This window comes from Lithobates pipiens, unplaced genomic scaffold (genome assembly GCF_037356315.1).
Source record: "Lithobates pipiens isolate NorthernLeopardFrog02 unplaced genomic scaffold, aLitPip1_a1.2 Scaffold_18, whole genome shotgun sequence".
In the NCBI taxonomy this organism is placed as follows: domain Eukaryota; kingdom Metazoa; phylum Chordata; class Amphibia; order Anura; family Ranidae; genus Lithobates; species Lithobates pipiens.
In genome coordinates, this window is record NW_027507758.1 from 415,524,425 (window position 1) to 415,544,132 (window position 19,708).

Genomic DNA, 19,708 nt, shown 5'->3' on the forward strand with positions numbered 1-19,708 from the left:
CAATCACACCAAAGTCCGACGGATTTGAACGTGATGACGTACGACCGGGCTAGAATAAGGAAGTTCATAGCCAGTAGCCAATAGCTGCCCTAGCATAGTTTTTTTGTCCGTTGGACTAGCATACACACGAATGGATTTCTTGATCTGGCGGATTTTTGGCAAGCAAAGGTCAGATGGAGCCCACACACGATTGAATTGTCAGATGGACTCGTTCCGTCTGATCTTTGCTGCCAAAAAGTCCGGTTGTGTGTACGCGGCATAAGAAGTTTAGAAGTAGCAGGGGTGTTTGTATTAGCAGGGATGTTGAAATCGCCGAGAAGGATTGTGGGAATTTCTGAAGACAGAAAGTAGGGTAGCCAGGCAGAGAACTCATCAAGGAAAGTTGATAATGGTCCAGGGGGCCGATAGATCACAGCAATTCACTCACACATACAAAAAAACATTGTTGGGCAGTCGAATAATCAGCAGTCACATAACATTTTTTTGGGGCAGCCCTGCAGCACCCCCCCCCCCAAGCACCAGTACCTTGTGTAGATCACGCCCTTAGATACCCAATTGACCAGTTCAATTTTGTCATACCTCTTGACCAGAAGAGCTGCAGTATACTCCATATTGACCGTGGGCAGAACTGAGCAATGTTGCTGAATGGGGAGCCCAAGCCAGTGAGAGCGTAGGGGTGTGGAATGCAAAGTGGAAGACGAGTACTGGAACAAACATTCCAGCACTTGACTGCAGGACACAAGCTGGATCCAAGCCAGACTCTGAGATTTTGTGGATTTGGGGAGTATGCTAATATGACAAGGAGGCCCCACTGGATCATGGGTGGGGTTGCAATTGTGACTCCTAATGCTACGTCCATGGTTGCTGTCATGAACTAGGCATCACTTCTAAACAGCCACTGCTTCAACCTCCACTTTACTAGCAATACAGCTGACTTAAGAACCTACACCCAGCCTGCTTAGCAGACATTGAAGAAGCAGCAGCACAACTGAGTCACTGCTGTGTTTACCATGCTCTCTACTCTTGTCACAGTGAGCCAATGTGCACAGTAGTAAGGCAGGACTGTTTTCTAATGCTGTTCTCCCCTCTCCCAGTCTGAGTTCAGCTGTGCAAGGGATTAATGGGAGCTGTTGCCTAGTTATATTTAAAAGTATATATATTTTTTTTATGCTGAATTTTAGTTTCTTTTGCTTTGATACAGCACCATGCACATTGGTGAGGTGTAACGGCGTGTGCCTAGCTGTAGGGATGGGTTTCTGATACAAATCTTCCCATCTGTGCCTCCTCGCGCCACTGGATAACGTTGGTGACTGTGTTCTGGTGCTGTGAGAGTTGACTGTAGCTCAGCTGTATAGAAAAGTTGTGCCTTCTGCCCTCCTCCGTTTGTCCTCTTTGCCATTCATAGAATTCATCTTACTACAGTCCCACAATTGATCGCCATTTGTAAATTGGCAAGGGACCTGTCACTTGACTACTCCCCTGCTCATTCGCGGCATGCATTGCATTTTGGAATCGTAAGTAAGGCGAGTTGTATGAATGAAAGGGGGCTGGCAGGCAGCGCTGCTTATCTTTGTAGCCAAGGCTGCAGTTAACTTAATAGACCGCCGCTGAGGACAGTATCTGACAACTGTGAGGAACACATGGAAACATTTGTAGCAGAAGCAGATACCTGCAGATAATAAAGATATACAGCATTATGCATAATAAATTCCTGTAGATAATGAAGATATACAGCATTACACATAATGTATATGCATAGTGCTGTATCCAAAAAACAATTGTACCTTCAGCTTTAAACTACATTATTTGGCTTTTTATTTGTGTCTGCCTCAAGTCCAATTTAAAAAAAAAAAAAAAAAAAAAAAAAACCTTCACTTGGACTTAGTCTTTGTGTTTAGGAATGTGGAAGAATAATGTTATATAGGTCTGTTGAAGAATGCAGCCTTTAATGTCACAGACCAGTATTAACATGCAAGTCCTTTCAAGAAGAGGAGGCTAAACTTCAATGTAACAGTTGCCTTGAGTGACATTGCTTATGAGGACTGAAATATGCACTGTTTATATGCACCTGCTGTTGAATTTGAAGTGTTCATTTTGAACACTTTTGAATACAATACCACAACGGGATCTGTGAGGGTGTTTTTTTTTTTGTTTTGTTTTTTTTGTTTTTTTTACTCACTGGTTGAATGAAAAAAACAAAAACTCAACATGTATAACCTGTTAAGGAGATAAGCTGCAATTGTGGTTGTGATGCAATAGAAGTATGTGCCAGAATAAGATAACATAGCCACACCTCATTAGCCCTGCGGTGTTTAGTTTGATTTAAATATAATGCTTCGGGTGCTGTTGTACACACTCCAAGGTTTGTGGTATTTCTTTTAGAGCTGGCTCTTGTTGAATACTGTGTAATTCAGCTCCAAGTTAATGCCACTTTTTATGTCTGCAGTTTTAACATATTAGTGTTGGCTGATAATCATTGTCTTGTTATTGAGCAATTTGACTTACTGCTGTTCATTTAATGACACAATGTTATTGTGGCTAATTATCTGTGACCTCTATTTGCTTTCTCCTTACCACTAGATTTTATACTGTCAAATCTACCATACTTTTGTAAAGGTACCCAGCTTTTGGAAGCCTTGCTTGGCATTACAGCTTTAAATGTTTCTTGGTACATAGAAAAAAAAATGTAGTCCATAGTCGATTTATGTGCTCATGTGCATAAATTATGCCAGCAAGCTCCTCTCCAAATTCAGGCTTTTTTTTTTTTTTTTTTTTTTTTATGCCCCAGGTTAGGGAAACTTGCCGACAAAGTTTTCTTAACTCTTTTCTTCCTTCAGTAAGTCTAAACCAACCAACACCCCCTAAATCACTATACTCACACAGATTTCGCCCAAAGACCCAGGGCACTTTTACATCCCTCCACCAGCTTTGTGATCTGACATCCACACTAGCACAGTTTGGACCCCCTTGAACTTTGATGTGGCTAAAATGTAGATAGGAGTAATTTTGTCTACCAGCCCTGTAGAATAGTATAGGGCTGAAATATGCTAGCGTGGATGTTGCATGAAGAAGACAGGGAAGGGATGTAAATGGTGTTGTGGGCCTCAGAGCAAGATCTGGGGTTGTATACCAATTGGGGGGGGGGGGGGGATATATCTACGTAGGGGTTAGCAAATGCTAAGGAAATTTTGTGTGAAAGTTTCTTTACCTTTTCATCAGTGTTCTGTACTCTAAAACACATGTTAAAGCATGCCCGTGGGCCGAATCTGGCCCTCCAGGCCTTGTCAAGTGGCACTCGCACACAGTTTTACAGCCAGAACATGGTGGAACTCCATTCCACCACCTCCAGCTCTGGCCCTCCACTCCCTGCTGTAACTTGCAAACACAGTGGCTCCCGGAAGTAACAGATCCCTGCACACACTCATGGCAGGGACAGATCTGCAGAATCTGAGAAAGAGAACAACCTCTTTGCAAGGTGAGGCAGAGCCACCTACACAGGTAGGTACTAGAGCCAGGCCGGGTAGGGGAGAGAGCTTTCAGGGGGTTGGGTTACACACTGCTTAGTGCACTCCTAAACCCTGAACTCTGCACGCAGCGCACGCGCCTGAACTCTGCACGCAGCGCGCGCGCCTGAACTCTGCACGCAGCGCGCGCGCCTGAACTCTGCACGCAGCGCGCGCGCCTCAACTCTGCACGCAGCGCGCGCGCCTCAACTCTGCACGCAGCGCGCGCGCCTCAACTCTGCACGCAGCGCGCGCGCCTCAACTCTGCACGCAGCGCGCACGCTTGAACTCTGCAGCTTGAATTCTGCACGCAGCACACGCTTGAACTCTGCAGCTTGAACTCTGCAGCTTGAACTCTGCAGCTTGAACTCTGCAGCTTGAACTCTGCACGCAGCGCACGCTTGAACTCTGCAGCTTGAACTCTGCACGCAGCGCACGCTTGAACTCTGCAGCTTGGACTCTGCACGTAGCGCACGCTTGAACTCTGCACGTAGCACACACTTGAACTCTGCACGTAGCGCACGCCTGATACAACTGGTCCTTTGAGGGACACTGCTCTACTGACCCCTATAATCTGCCCTACCTTTCACTGACCTATTACACTGCCCTGCATTCAGGCCTGAAATGTAGGCTTAGTTTATATTTTTACAGTGACAGTTTTACTAGGTTTTCCTGATGTCATCCTTACTATTTAGTTAGTCCTTGTTAGTTAATTTATAAAAAAAAAAAAAAGGCCTCTCAACCGCGGTGATCTTTGGTCTTTCATGTTGTTTGGGCAGATTTCAACTTCTCAAAGGTTGCCTATCCCTGCTCTAAATGCTGCATCACCCCCATTTGAGGGAAGTTGCAGCACAGACTCTTATTTGAATAGGTTGCATTAGGTGAGCGGTAGTGCAGGTTGGTGGGGATCCCAGTGCATTACTTTACCCAAGGGTCAATGATGCTATCAAGATGGCTCTGGGTTAAGGTGTTTCATCCATACATCCATTATGTCTTGATAAGGAAGAGCATCACTTTTTTATGCAAATACTTTTCAGGGCAAAGGGGTGAGGAATCTGTGACATAAAACTTCCACAACCTCACCTTTAATAGCAGAGTTTGGCTGTTCCTCATCCAGTTTTAAGCATCATAAACAGCTGTTTGTGGTAATGACTGTTTGAAACTATGTATAAAATTGATCATTAGCACCTGCTTGGTATAATTCATAATCTGCACTTTGCTACAATGTAAATTAGTGTGTGTACAGCTTGTATAACAATGTAAATTGGTAAAAAAAAAAAATTATTGCTCTACATGAAGATGGCCTCGGCTATAAGAAGATTGCCAAGAACTTGAAACTGAGCTGCAGCATGGTGGCCAAGACCATACAGTGGTTTAACAGGACAGGTTCCACTCAGAACAGGCCTTGCCATGGTCGACAAAAGAAGTTGCGTGCACATGCTCCGCATCATATCCAGAGGTTGTCTTTGGGAAATAGACATATGAGTACTAACAGCATTGCTGCAGAGGTTGAAGGGGTGGGGGGTCAGTCTTTCAGTGCTCAGACCATACGCCGCACCTACGCCGGCTGTCGTCCCAGAAGGAAGCCTCTTCTAAAGATAATGCGCAAAGCCCGCAAACAGTTTGCTAGGATTACTGGAACCATATCCTGTGGTCTGATGAGACCAAGATAAACTTATTTGATTCAGATGGTGTAAAACTTGTGTGGCGGCAACCAGGTGAAGAGTATAAAGACAAGTGTGTCTTGCCTACAGTCAAGCATGGAGGTGGGAGTGTCATGGTCTGGGACTGCATGAGTGCTGGAGCTACAGTTCATTGAGGGAACCATGAATTCCAACATGTACTGTGACGTACTGAAGCAGAGCATGATCCCCTCCCTTCAGAGACTGGGCCGCAGGGCAGTATTCCAACATAACCCCAAACACACCTCCAAGACGACCACTGCTTTGTTAAAGAAGCTGAGGATAAAGGTGATGGACTGGCCAAGCATGTCTTCACACCTAAACCCTATTGAGCATCTGCAGGGCATCCTCAAATGGAAGGTGGAAAAGTGCAAGGTCTCTAACATTCACCAGCTCAGTGATGTCATCATGGAGGAGTGAAAGAGGATTTCGATGGCAACCTGTGATTCTCTGGTGAACTCCATGCCCAAGAGGGTTAAGGCAGTGCTGGAAAATGTTGGCCAAAAAATGTTGAAACTTTGCGCCTATTTGGAGATTTTCACTTATAAGTGTACTCACTCTTGTTGCTAACGATTTAGACATTAATGGCTGTGTGTTGAGTTATTTTGAGGGGACAGCAAATTTACACTGTTATACAAGCTGTACACTCACTACTTTACATTGTAGCAACGTGTAATTTCTTCAGTGTTACATGAAAAGATATAATATATTTACAAAAATGTGAGGGGAGTACTCACTTTTGTGAGATACTGTGTATGTATATATACTATATATATATATATATATATATATATATATATATATATATATATATATATATATATATATATATATTATAGTGCCTTGAGAAAGATTCACACCCCTTGAAATTTTCCACATTTTGTCATGTGACAACCAAAAAGGTAAATTTATTTTATTGGGATTTTATGTGATAAACCAACACAAAGTGCAACATAATTGTGAAGTGGAAATAAAATAATGACAATTTTTTTTTTATGAATAAACATCCTGAAAGTGTGGCGTGCATTTGCATTCAGCACCTCCTTTACTCTGATACCCTAACTAAAATCTAGTGGAATCAATTGCCTTCAGAAGTCACCTAATTAATAAATAGAGTCCACCTGTGTGTAATGTAATCTTAGTATAAATACAGCTGTTCTGTGAAGCCCTCAGAGGTTTGTTAGGGAACCTTAGTGAACAAACAGCATCACGAAGGCCAAGGAACACACCAGACAGGTCAGGGATAAAGTTGTGGAGACGTTTAAAGCGGGGTTAGGTTATAAAAAAATATCCCCAGCTTTGAACATCTTAGCACTGTTCAATCCATCATCCAGACATGCAAAGAGTATGGCACAACTGCAAACATACCAACACATGGCCGTCCACCAAAACTGACAGGCCAGCAAGGAGAGCAATCATCGGAGAAGCAGCTAAGAGGCCCATGGTAACTCTGGAGGAGCTGCAGAGATCCACAGCTCAGGTAGTAGAATCTGTCCATAGGACATCTAATTAGTCGTACCCTCCAAAAATGTGGCCTTTTATGGAAGAGTGGTAAGAAGAAAGCCATTGTTGAAAGAAAGCCATAAGCAGTCCCGTTTGCAGTTTGTGAGAAGACATGTGGGGGACACAGCAAACACATGGAACAAGGTGCTCTGGTCAAAGGAGACCAAAATTGAATTTTTTGGCCTAAAAGCAAAATTCTGTGTGGTGGAAAACTAACACTGCACATCACCCTGAACACACCATCCTCACCGTGAAACATTGTGGTAGCATCATGTTGTGGGGATGCTTTTCTTCAGCAGGGACAGGGAAGCTGGTCAGAGTTGATTAGAAGATGGATGGAGCCAAATACAGGGCAATCTAGAATGATTGAATAGAATGGCCCAGACTTAAATCCAATTGAGAATCTGTGGCAAGACTTGAAAATTGCTGTTCAGACGCTTTCCATCCAATTTGACAGAGCTTGAGCTATTTTGTAAATAATGGGCAAAAATGTTACTCTCTAGATGTGCAAAGCTGGTAGAGACATCCCCAAAAAGGCTTGCAGCTGTAATTGCAGCGCAAGGTAGTTCTACAAAGTATTGACACTGGAGGCTGAATATAAATGCACACCACACTTTTCACATATTTGTAAACAATTTTGAAAACCATTTATTTCCCTCCCACTTCACAATTATGTGCCACTTTGTTTTGGTCTATCACATAAAATACATTTTTGTTATTAGTTGTAACATGATGACATGTGGAAAATTTCAAGAGGGTATGAATACTTTTTCAAGGCACTGTGTATGTGTGATTTTATAGTTTTATATATATAAATACATATATGAAACGACAAAAAGGGATTGCTGCACAAAAATGTTTTAATGAAAAATATAATCAAAATATATAGGCCATCATTGTAACAGTTTTGGGCTAATACAGATCACGCCCTTCTTCAAAACTTGGTGTCTATTTTGAAGAAAGCCGTGATCTTTATTAGCTCTGTTACAATGATGGCCTATATATTTTGGTTTTGATTATATTTTTCATTAAAACGTTTTTGTGCAGCAGTCCCTTTTTGTTGTCTCCTTTAATATAAGCCTTTGGGAGGGCTCGATTGCTTGCACGTGTTACTCAGACTGACGTGCACCTCGCCCTTCTGAACTTTATATATATTTATATATATATATATATATATATATATATATATATATATATATATATATATATATATACATTTTGCAGCAATACTGTTTAAAAATTATATACTGTAATATAATTACTGTGACCGTTTTTAATTTTTTTTGTTTAGCCATTCCTTGAAGGAGTCTCCCACTGTGGCTATTGTCATATTTTACAGCCAACCCAACACTTTTAAAATTACTAATTGGATGCAGCCGCTGTTTGGCAGAAAAACTACCACCAGGCTCCTTCGACCAAAGTCTATCGACTTTCTTTTGACTTAAACTGGACCGGCAGGGCCACCCACTGAGTGAATTTTGCTTGATTCTTTAGGAACTGACTTAAATTTGCAGTGTATAGCCAGTTTAAGGAAAGGACATCCATAGCCTAATTAATTACCAGATATGTGGACTTAACATTGTATGAGGCAGCAGACCTGTAATGTGCTTTCTTTAGTCATGAAGAATGCAAAGACCAAGGTCAGTTTAGTTAGAAACTAATAAAAATCCAGCTATATTTTAGATAGTGAGATAAAAACTGGGTCTTCCAGCTCTTTGGTTGGAATCAGACCAACAACCCCAGCTCAACTAGTTACCGTAATTGTTACCGATTCTTTGTTTGAAAACTGTGTTTACATAATTTCAGACTATATTGTGCTCATACTGACTTGTTTGCACATGTTCTGCTTGTTACAGACAGGGGATCTGTGCGCAGCCTACAGACCGGTGTGGGAGAACTTCTTGGTGAAACCAGGTTCTGGCATGGAAAAGACTACTGCAACTTTGTGTTTAAAGACTGGGTACAACTGGATAAACCCTTTGATGGTATGTTACTGGTTCAAAACCAAAGAATGACAATTTCAAAACAGAGTACAGTTTTGTCAGGCTGAAAAAATGTTGATGAAAATTAAATGACCTGTCAATAACTGTGACCAATCATTGAACCCCGAGTGAATTAATGTGTTTTTCTTTTTCTTTTTTAACTTTGTCACCATGTTAATCAGTAGGAGGATGTTAAAAAATAAGCGCATAAACAGTAGTTCCTAGCATGCATCTGTATTTTAATAGACCAAAATCTGGTGCAGCGGTGCACGGTAGCCAATGTGGGTCCAGGTACCTCTAGCCTATGTTTGCTGCTGTAACAACAGTACAGATTTATTTCATCTTAATTTGTAATAATGTTTAGGTTAAAAAAAAACAACACAAAAAGATCTGAATAATGACATTATATTGCTCTTTGTGAATGTTACTTGTTCTAATTTTTCCTTTTTTGTTTAGACTTCATTGACCGATACCAAACACCCAGAATGCCGTGGCATGACATTTCTTCTGTGGTTCATGGGAAAGCGGCTCGTGATGTGGCAAGACACTTTATTCAGCGATGGAATTTCACAAAGGTCGCTGCTTGATCTATATTACTAGATCATTGCTTCTATTCTAGTTTTACATTGCATCTTATTTTGTAATGGCCTACTAGAATTTAGATTCATACTATATGTTCTTTTACCTTAGATCATGAAGCCAAAATACCGGTCTCTTTCCTACCCTTTCCTTCTGCCAAAAACTCACAAAACAGCCAAGGAGTTGCCTTATCAGGTTCCGGGGTCAGTGCATGCTTGTGCTCAGGTAAGTGTGACGCCTAACGTGAAAGGAATAGTCCTTTTGATAAGGAGATTAAAGCACTGCATTACAGCAAATTGGATAGGAGAGTACACAAACCTCTCCTAATGTACTTGTATTTTCCTATGTCACTGAGCGCTTTTCATAGTAGGAAGCAACATGAATAAATATTGGCATTGGGGAATGTTTTGCACAAAGTACAGTGTGTTTGACATGTGGATGTCATATTATTTACGTAGAACTATATATATATTTTTTTCATTTTGGATAGAGTAAAGAAGGATTATAACCCCTGTCAGAGATTTTTTTTTTTTTGCCATCTGTTTTCCATTACGAAGGTTTCCATTCACTTCCTGTCCCATAGCCAAACAGGAAGTGAAAGGAAATCCCTGCAAATGAAGGAAATTCCTTAAGGACCTCCAAGTCACCAGAACTAGTGTCCCTATTGGAAGATTTCCTCTTACTTTTCTGGGGACAACCCAAAACTATTAAAAAAACTTTTCTTTCTATAGGCCTTTAAATTTTCAATATTTCTATACTTTGCAACTTTGATGACCCCTAGAATAATTTCTATATAGGTTTAACCCTTTCATGCCTAAGCCTGTTTCTGATATTTGTTGCTTACAAGTTAAAATCCGTATTTTTTGCTAGAAAATTACTTAGAACCCCCAAATATATATATAAAATATACATATTAGCAGACACCCTAGAGAATAAAATGGTGATTGTTACAATATTTAATGTCACATGGTATTTGCGCAGCGGTCTTTTAAACACTTTTTGGGGGAAAAAATACACTTTCATGAATTAAAAAAAACACTAAACAGTAGAGTTAGCCCAATTATTTTGTATAGTGTGAAAGATGTTACGCCGAGAAATTAGATGCCTAACATGTCGTGCTTTGAAATTGCTCACACTTGTGGAATGGCGACAAACTGCAGTACCTAAAATTCTCCATATGTGATGCTTTTAAAAAAAAATGTAATGGTTACCAGGTTAGAGTTACAGAGGAGGTCTTTTGCTAGAATTTTGCTAGAACACATGTGATACCTCACATGTGTGGTTTGAGCACAAAAGAACCGACCGCCTGCTCTAAAAAAACTGTACCATGGTGTTGCCTGCAGTTGCAGGCATCATCCAGGTATAACCTCTTAAAGCCTAGGCCGCATATGTGTGTACGGTCAGTGCTAAGGGTTTAATAAAGATTTCCAATGGTCTACATGGGTAAGGACACAAAGGGAGTGTCCTTAGAAATGACATCTTTATTTGAAAGTCTGAAATGACCTTGTTCAGTGTTCTTTCAGTGCAAATAAATCTTCAGTTACATTTTGTTCACTCGTTGTATGAAGAATCTGTAGGGCCAACTGGAATTGCTGATCAGAATGTACCCACCCTAAGCATTTTATATAGTGTTAAACAAGTGTGGCTGATCACTGAGAGCATATTCCGGGCTGCCCTCCAATCCAGGGAGCTGCCTTTCAGACCAATATTGGCTCTCTCCATAGATCAGTCTTTTCTGTAAGAGAATTGTCAGCTGAAGGCACAGTGCTAGGAGACAGATGGAGAGATGAAATAGAAAAAGGCAATGTGGTTTCATGTACTCATGTCCGTCATGTGCTGTATTCAGGAAAATATTCTGTTTGCATTATTCTTAAACAAAAGGAGAATCTCTTCTATGAATAAAGTCTAGATTCAGTCTAGATTCAGTGTTTAGGAGTTTTGCTAAGCAGCGAGACATCACAGCAACATTATATGTTATTTTACTGGTTTTCCCAAGCAGTATGCCAGCTTAGTCACATGTCATGGTTTTTCTTGGCCTGTGTTTATTAGGCAGTTTGAAAGATGGCTTCAGTCATGTCTGAAAAATATGCCAAGGGAGTAGGTTTGATTTTCCAGGTGCTGTTTAGGCAACAAGAGTAAACAAACATAAGGGTTATACCGCGCTACAGCGTGCATAAATCCGATATCTCCACAGTGCAAAAAATTTATATAAATATATACAGCGTGGGTGATCACAAAAAATTATTAAATAAATGACATAAAGTGCAAGTGCAACACAAGTAAAGACTCTGCAGGGTCCATAGGTCCTCGTTTTCACTAGAGCTCTCTGACAGTGGCTGGAAGTCCTCCTCAATATCCAACTTTTGTTATTCTGAAGAAATCCATGGGTGCTTGTCTGTGCCTCAGACAAACGCACATGGATTTCTTCAGAATAACAAAAGGCCCTATAGACCCTGCAGAGGGTTTGCTGCTGCTGGCGTATATGACCTTGCTCTTTAGAGGGTCCACCAGTTCAGGTAAGAGTCCCCACATATGGAGTGGATTTTTTCTATTCAAGATACCCCATCTCCTTGGTGATGGTGGAAGTGATCTGGAGTTCATCACCTCCCTGGAATCAACCCCCCCCCCCCTCACACTGTGGAATCCTTTATATGGACTCAGTATGTTTTTTTCATTTCTTTTTATGCATAATCTTTACTTATAGACTTATATTTATTTGTATTACACTTGCACTTTATTTCACTTTATTTCATTTATTTAATAATTTTTTGTGATCACTCACGCTTTATATGAGCGCAACTTATTTATATACAACAAGAGTAAACAGATTGACATGTTGAACAGATAGCACTGTCCTATTCAGTCTGGAAGTATAAACCATAACCCCCTACAAGTAATTTGCAGAGATATGCAACTTGTTTCTCAACAGCTAAGGAGACCACAGATCACTGGCCTAGATAGGCTTCGGCAGTCCACAATATTGTACACACACTATACTGTATATTAATATAGACTACGTTGACAAAGCACCACATGCAAAAATTTTTTAGCATGTATGCTGCTGTTGGTTCATGAACAATAGGCTACAGTCTGGTGTCATTTCAGCAGATCGCAGTGGTTTTTTCTTTTAAATTTGACAGGCCACAAAGTGACAGCTGCCATGCGGAGACATGCTCTGCCTTCCAGTGTGCTGTGGTAAAATGCTACATGTCTGTATTTTACCACAACTCAAAGTACCTCCCAGCTGTGTTGCAGTGTGATCGGGACACAAAGAAAACAATTGTTTTCTATACATCCTAGCAGTGACTGTCATTTAATGCAGTAAAACACCATTCACTGCACTGTATACAAATGGGCCCTTGGTAATGCTGTGCAATGTTTAGTCACTATGTGCACAGTGAAGTGACCAATCAAATTTCATTAAAAGGAGGACAGATATTAAAGTAGTTCTAAACTCAAAAGGTTTTTTTTTTTTTTTTACCACACAAAAAAAAAAAAAAGAGTACCTGTCTTCTCTCTCCCCCCTCCCTTTGCCGCTCCCTCGCCTTCATCTCTCACAGTAGTCTCTGAAAGCAATTGAGGCCATTGGCTCCTGCTGCTGTCAGTCACATCCTGTGAGGAGGGAGCAGGGCATGGCTGAGCTGCAATGTGTATGTGTCTATTTGCACACAAAGCCTGGCTCAGTGCTCCCTCAGTATACGGCTTGCGGAGGAGGCACTCGTAAGGAGTGGACAGCGCAAGCCGGGTCTTCAGGAGAGGAGGTAAGGGGATGTACAGAGCAGGTATAACTTCTTTTTTATTTTAATTTAACCACTTCAGGACCGCCGTATTGCCATTGTACGTCAGCACAATGGCACAGGCAGGCACAATCACGTACATCTACGTGATTGCCTTCCAGCGGGTGGGGGGTCCGATCGGACCCCCTCCCGCTGTTTACGGCGGTCCGATTCGGTCCAGGAGCGCTCCGTGATGAGGGGATGGCCGTTGGTTTTCGGCCACCCCCTCTGGATCGCTCCTGGCCAATGAGAAGCTTCCTCCCCTGTGTATTGTTTACACAGGAAGGAGGAAGTGATGTCATTCTCCTCGGGGCGGTCTTTTTGACCGGACTACGAGGAGAAGACTAAAAGTAAGTGTGCACCAACACTACACTGACATGTAGGTACACACAGGCACACAAACCCCCCCCCGATCCCCCCCCCCGATCGCCCCCCGATCCCCCCCCCGATCGCCCCCCGATCCCCCCCCCGCCCCCCCTCCCCCCCCAGTCACAGTGTCACTGATTGCATTGATCATTTCTTTACTGATCAATGCATTCAGTGTCAGTTGTGACAGTAAAAACTGTCAGAACAGTTAGGGGGCTACCCTGGACCTAACACTATCACCCCCCAATAAAGATTTAACCCCCTGATTGCCCCTAGAGTTAACCCTTTCACCCCCTTTTGCCAGTGTCACTAAGCGATCATTTTTCTGATCGCTGCATGTGTCGCTAGGTAGCTAGTTATTTTTTTAGGTTCACCGCCAGGTTTTTATATCGCTAGGTACCCCGATATACTACCCAATAATGGTTTTAACCCCCTGATTGCCGCTAGTTAACCCTTTCACCCCCTTTTGCCAGTGTCACTAAGCGATCGTTTTTCTGATCGCTGCATTAGTGTCGCTACAGTCGCTAGGTAGCTAGTTATTTTTTTAGGTTCACCGCCAGGTTTTTATAGCGCTAGGTACCCCGATATACTACCCAATAATGGTTTTAACCCCCTGATTGCCGCTAGTTAACCCTTTCACCCCCTTTTGCCAGTGTCACTAAGCGATCATTTTTCTGATCGCTGCATGTGTCGCTAGGTAGCTAGTTATTTTTTTAGGTTCACCGCCAGGTTTTTATATCGCTAGGTACCCCGATATACTACCCAATAATGGTTTTAACCCCCTGATTGCCGCTAGTTAACCCTTTCACCCCCCTTTGCCAGTGTCACTAAGCGATCGTTTTTCTGATCGCTGCATTAGTGTCGCTACGGTCGCTAGGTAGCTAGTTATTTTTTTAGGTTCACCGCCAGGTTTTTATAGCGCTAGGTACCCCGATATACTACCCAGTAATGGTTTTAACCCCCTGATTTCCGCTAGTTAACCCTTTCACCCCCTTTTGCCAGTGTCACTAAGCGATAATTTTTCTGAACGCTGCATCAGTGTCGCTAGTGTCGCTAGGTAGCTAGTTATTTTTTTAGGTTCACCGCCAGGTTTTTATAGCGCTAGGTACCCCGATATACTACCCAATAATGGTTTTAACCCCCTGATTGCTGCTAGTTAACCCTTTCACCCCCTTTCATCAGCGATCACAGTATAAGTGTCACTGGTGACGCTGGTTAGCCAGTTAGTTATTTAGGTTCCCCTGTCAGGTTTTTATATAGCGCCAGGGACCCCCATATACTACCTAATAAAAATTTGAACCCCCTGATTGCCCCTAGTTAACCCTTTCACCACTGATCACCGTATAAGTGTTACGGGTGACTCTGGTTAGTTTGTTTTTTATAGCATTTTATATTCAAATCCGGAAGGCAGTGCTTGGTTTTCGGGGTCCCGTACGTGGCTAGGCTCCCAAAAAGTCCCCCACATGTGGTATCCCCGTACTCGGGAGAAGCAGCAGAATTTATTTTGGGGTGTAATTTGACTTCTGCCCATAGCATGTGTGAGCAATATATCATTTAGTGACAACTTTGTGCAAAAAAAAAAAAAGTTTGTAATATTCCCGCAACTTTTGGCAAAATATAAAATATTCCATGGACTCAACATGCCTCTCAGTAAATAGCTTGGGGTGTCTACTTTCCAAAATGGGGTAATTTGGGGGGGTTTTGTGCTATTTTGGCATTTTATGGCCTTCGAAACTGTGATAGGTAGTGAGGAGTTAAATCAAAAATTTGCACCCTTAGAAATCCTGAAGGTGGTGATTGGTTTTCGGGGTGCCGTGCGCGACTAGACTCCCAAAAAGTCCCACACATGTGGTATCCCCGTACTCGGGAGAAGCAGCAGAATGTATTTTGGGGTGTCATTTCACATATGCCCATAGCATGTGTGAGCAATATATCATTTAGTGACAACTTGGTGCAAAAAAAAAAAAGTTTGTAATATTCCCGCAACTTGTGGCAAAATATAAAATATTCCATGGACTCAACATGCCTCTCAGTAAATAGCTTGGGGTGTCTACTTTCCAAAATGGGGTCATTTTGGGGGGTTTTGTGCTATTTTGGCATTTTATGGCCTTCGAAACTGTGATAGGTAGTGAGGAGTTAAATCAAAACTTTGCACCCTTAGAAATCCTGAAGGTGGTGATTGGTTTTCGGGGTGCCGTGCGCGACTAGACTCCCAAAAAGTCCCACACATGTGGTATCCCCATACTCGGGAGAAGTAGCGGAATATATTTTGGGGTGCAATTCCACATATAACTATGGCATGTGTGAGCAATATATCATTTAGTGACAACTTTTTGTAAAAAAAATTTTTTTATTTTTTTTTTGTCATTATTCAATCCCTTAGGACAAAAAAAATAAATATTCAATGGGCTCAACATACCCATCAGCAATTTCCTTGGGGTGTCTACTTTCCAAAATGGGGTCATTTGGGGGGGATTTGTACTGCCCTGCCATTTTAGCACCTCAAGAAATGAGATCGGCAGTCATAAATTAAAAGCTGTGTAAATTCCAGAAAATGTACTCTAGTTTGTAGACGCTATAACTTTTGCGCAAACCAAAAAATATACGCTTATTGACATTTTTTTTTACTAAAGACATGTGGCTGAATAAATTTTGCCCTCAATGTATGACTAAAATTTAGTTTATTCGATTTTTCTTATAACAAAAAGAAGAAAATATCTTTTTTTTTCAAAATTTTTGCTCTTTTTCCATTTATATCGCAAAAAATAAAAATCGCAGAGGCAATCAAATACCATCAAAAGAAAGCTCTATTTGTGGGAAGAAAAGGACGCAAATTTCGTTTGGGTGCAATATTGCATGACCGCGCAATTACCAGTTAAAGCAGCGCAGTGCGAAATTGCAAAAAGACCTCTGGTCCTTAAGGTGTTTATTGGTCCGGAGCTGAAGTGGTTAAAAAAATCCCTTTACAGTCACTTTAAATTAGTTTACAATGGGTTATTGCGTATTTCAGATATTTACTACCTTTACCTGAATACATTCCCTGCATTAAGATTAAAAAAAAAACACTTCCATTGCATTTCTCACCAATACCCCCAGTAAATGAGCGAGCTGCTGTACCTGCGATGTGTGTGCGCAAACACACAGCACCAGTGTGAAATCTCAAATTCTCTTTGTATTTAGTAGTAGAATATTCCTCTCCTATAATGCATTTATCTAGCAGAACATTGCTTTTCTCAAACCACATTCCATCTGTGTGTACTCTAAAGATTGCTAGCTAGGAGCATATCTAAAGGTGTTAATCACCTAACAGTTTGTGTTACAGTTGCACAATAACACCATTCTCTAAACACTTAGCTCCCCCTGCTGGTTAGTGGTCTATATTGATTTGCATTTTTTTAATACAATATTAGGTTTTTCTTTATCATGCATAACATATTAAAATATATGGTATATCATGCAAAGGATGATGTTATTAAAACAGCTATTAGATATTTTTGTAAATGCAATTAGAAAGTAGCATCTAATTCTACTATCTATACATATTGATCATGTATTTTGAAAAGCAACTGGAATGTTCCCATGCAATCTGTTAATGACCTGCTTTGCTTGGCAAAGGTATGAATTTAGTACTGTAATAACATATAGGGACATATTTATAAAGCAGTGAATATGTATTCAATAAATATTCACTGCATGTGTATCTTCCCTCTTCACATGTTTTATATTACAGTGGTTGATTCATCTGCAATGATTGTCTAGTGAATGTCACATTCACTGCTTTATAAATATGCCTCTATCATTTAGATCTACCTTTCTCAACTGGGGAAACACAAAACCCAGGGGTCACTCCAGAGTTTTAATAGACCTTCAGAACAGAGCAGTGGCAGATTGGTGGTCAGTGTAAGTAGAAGATCAATGTAAGGGGTCACTTTTATACTGAACACCAGTGTAAGTGATCACTACAATTTTTGCTAAGTTTCTTTTTTTTTTTTTTAGCCAATATTAGATTATGGTTATTAGATAAACCCCATTCTTTATCCTTTGGCTAAAACATTTCTCAAATGTTTTGAAGGACAGCTTCAATTGGTGGATGCAACAACTAGAAATAATGAGTAATGTAACTAGATCTAACTAGTTACAAACAACACAACTCTGATTACAGATGTGGAAATAAGGCATAATTAAGGAAACAGTGACGAGTAATTACATTCAGTGTAAATTATAGCAAAAGAAGGCACAAAGGGGTAGTACAAGAACACTAAATATCTAAAGAGCCAACTTTTCTAAACTGAACGCCATACTGCAAGATATTAAATGGGATCAAATTCTAGAAATTATGAAATGAGGAAAAATGGGAGTGCTTTAAGAAAATATTAAATAACGGCATAAACCAGTACATTTCAATGGGCAACAAATATAAAAGAACTTAGGTGAACCTGGGAAATTCATCAGCATTCCAACACTACAAGGAATGCAGTAAGAAATGTAAGAGTGCAATCAGGGCAAATAAATAAATTTTATTAAAAATATTAAAAAACCAAGGTCATAGCAAATTGGCTCCATCAGGGGAAGTTGTTTACAAATCACAAGGAAAAGGCAACTACTAAACACATTCTTTCCTCAGTTTTAACAAAGGAAAAGGAGCGGTTTGATAATCAAAAATTAATGCAAGAATTTTCTTATGAAAACAATATTCTTAATAGTAATCTGCATGGGTTTATAAAAGACCATTCTTACCAGACCAACCTGTTACCGTTCTATGAGGAAATGAGCTCTCATCTAGAAAAAGGAAGGCCTTGAATGTGGTGTATCTGGATTTTGCCAAAGCATTTAATACAGTTCCCAATAAACGTTTAATTTACAAATTGAGGTCTGTTCGCATGGATGATGGTATATGTACCTGAATAGAAAATTGTTTACAAGGGTTCATCCAAAGGGTGGTGATAAATGGTGTGTGCTGAGAATGGTCTGGAGGTGTGAGCGCGGTACACTAAGCCTCTGTCCTTGGACCAATGCTGTGTAATTTATTCATATATTATAGAGGTTGGTATAAATAGTTCAATCTCAGTGTTTGCTGATACAAAGCTAAGTAGGGCAATAACTTCACAACAGAATACAGAAACTTTACATGAAGACCTCAATAAAAAAAAGGGATGGGTAACTACATGGGAAATTATGTAAAGTAATGCATTGGGGTGCTAAAAATATGAATGCAAGTTACTCACTGAGGAGAGAACCTTTGGGGAATCAAGGATAGAAAAAGATCTGGGGGTCCTAGTAGATCACAGGCTCAGCACTAGCATGCAATGTCAACCTGCAGCAAGCAAAGCAAGCAGACTATGGCCATGCATTAAAATGGAAATTTATGCAAGAGATAATACTGGCTGCATCTTGAATGTGGCGTCCAGTTCTGGAAGGATGTGCTGGAAATGGAGCAAGGCAACAAAGCTAACAAGGGAACGGAAGGACCTGCATTATGAGAAATGACTGCAAGCATTTAACTTATCCTCCCTGGAGAAGAGACACTTATGCCATATACACACGATCAAACTATCCAGCGGAATAGCCCGTGTGTGGGCTCCGGCGGACCTTTTACCCAAAAGTCCAGCGGACTTGGAAAGTAGTTTTAACTCAAAATTTGTCCGCCGGCTGTGTGTGAGCTAGTCCGCCGTACTTTTGAAATGAACTGACTTTTCCCGGACTTTTCCTAGGTCCATATCCGACCCTTATCCGAGCACGCAACCTGGCCGGTCAGGAAAGGGCCCCCCTCTCCTGAACCATACCAGGCCGCGTGCCCTCAACATGGGGGGGTGCTTTGGGTAAGGGGGGGCCGCGCATTAAGATGAAAGAAACCAATCCAGCGATTTCCACAAGTGTCTCGACCGTCCAGGACTCTCTCCTGATTGGCTCAGAGACAGCGGCACCACTGGCTTCCGCTGCTGTCAATCAAAGTCAGCCAATGAGGAAAGAGAGGGGGTGGAGCTTAACTGCGACTACGTGTCTTAATGGATACACGGAGCTGTGGCTCGGCTCGGGTGCCCCCATATCAAGCTGCTTGCTATGGGAGCACTGAATAGGAGGGAGGGTCCAGGAGCACCAACGAGGGGCCCGAGATCTGAGCTGCTTTGTGCAAGACCACTACACAGTGCAGGGAAGTATACCAGATTTGTTATTTTTATAGAAAAAAAAAAGACTTTAGTGTCACTTAAAACTGCTTAAGGGGTTCTTCACTGTCAGAGCAGTAAGCCGCAAGGTTATAGAATTCCCTTTCACAGTTGGTGGTGTCAGTGAGGAGTTTCGATAATTAAAAAAAACAT

General features: G+C 41.2%; 1 protein-coding gene across 3 annotated transcripts in view; it reads left to right on the forward strand.

Moving 5' to 3' along the window:
- PLD1 (phospholipase D1) overlaps positions 1–19,708 on the forward strand; it is a 355,357-nt gene that overhangs the window by 268,480 nt on the left and 67,169 nt on the right. For all 3 annotated transcript variants that reach the window (XM_077487973.1, XM_077487974.1, XM_077487972.1), the window contains 3 exons: positions 8,545–8,673; positions 9,127–9,245; positions 9,361–9,474. In XM_077487973.1, the coding sequence (XP_077344099.1) occupies positions 8,545–8,673; positions 9,127–9,245; positions 9,361–9,474 (362 nt within the window). The remainder of the gene's footprint in view (positions 1–8,544; positions 8,674–9,126; positions 9,246–9,360; positions 9,475–19,708) is intronic.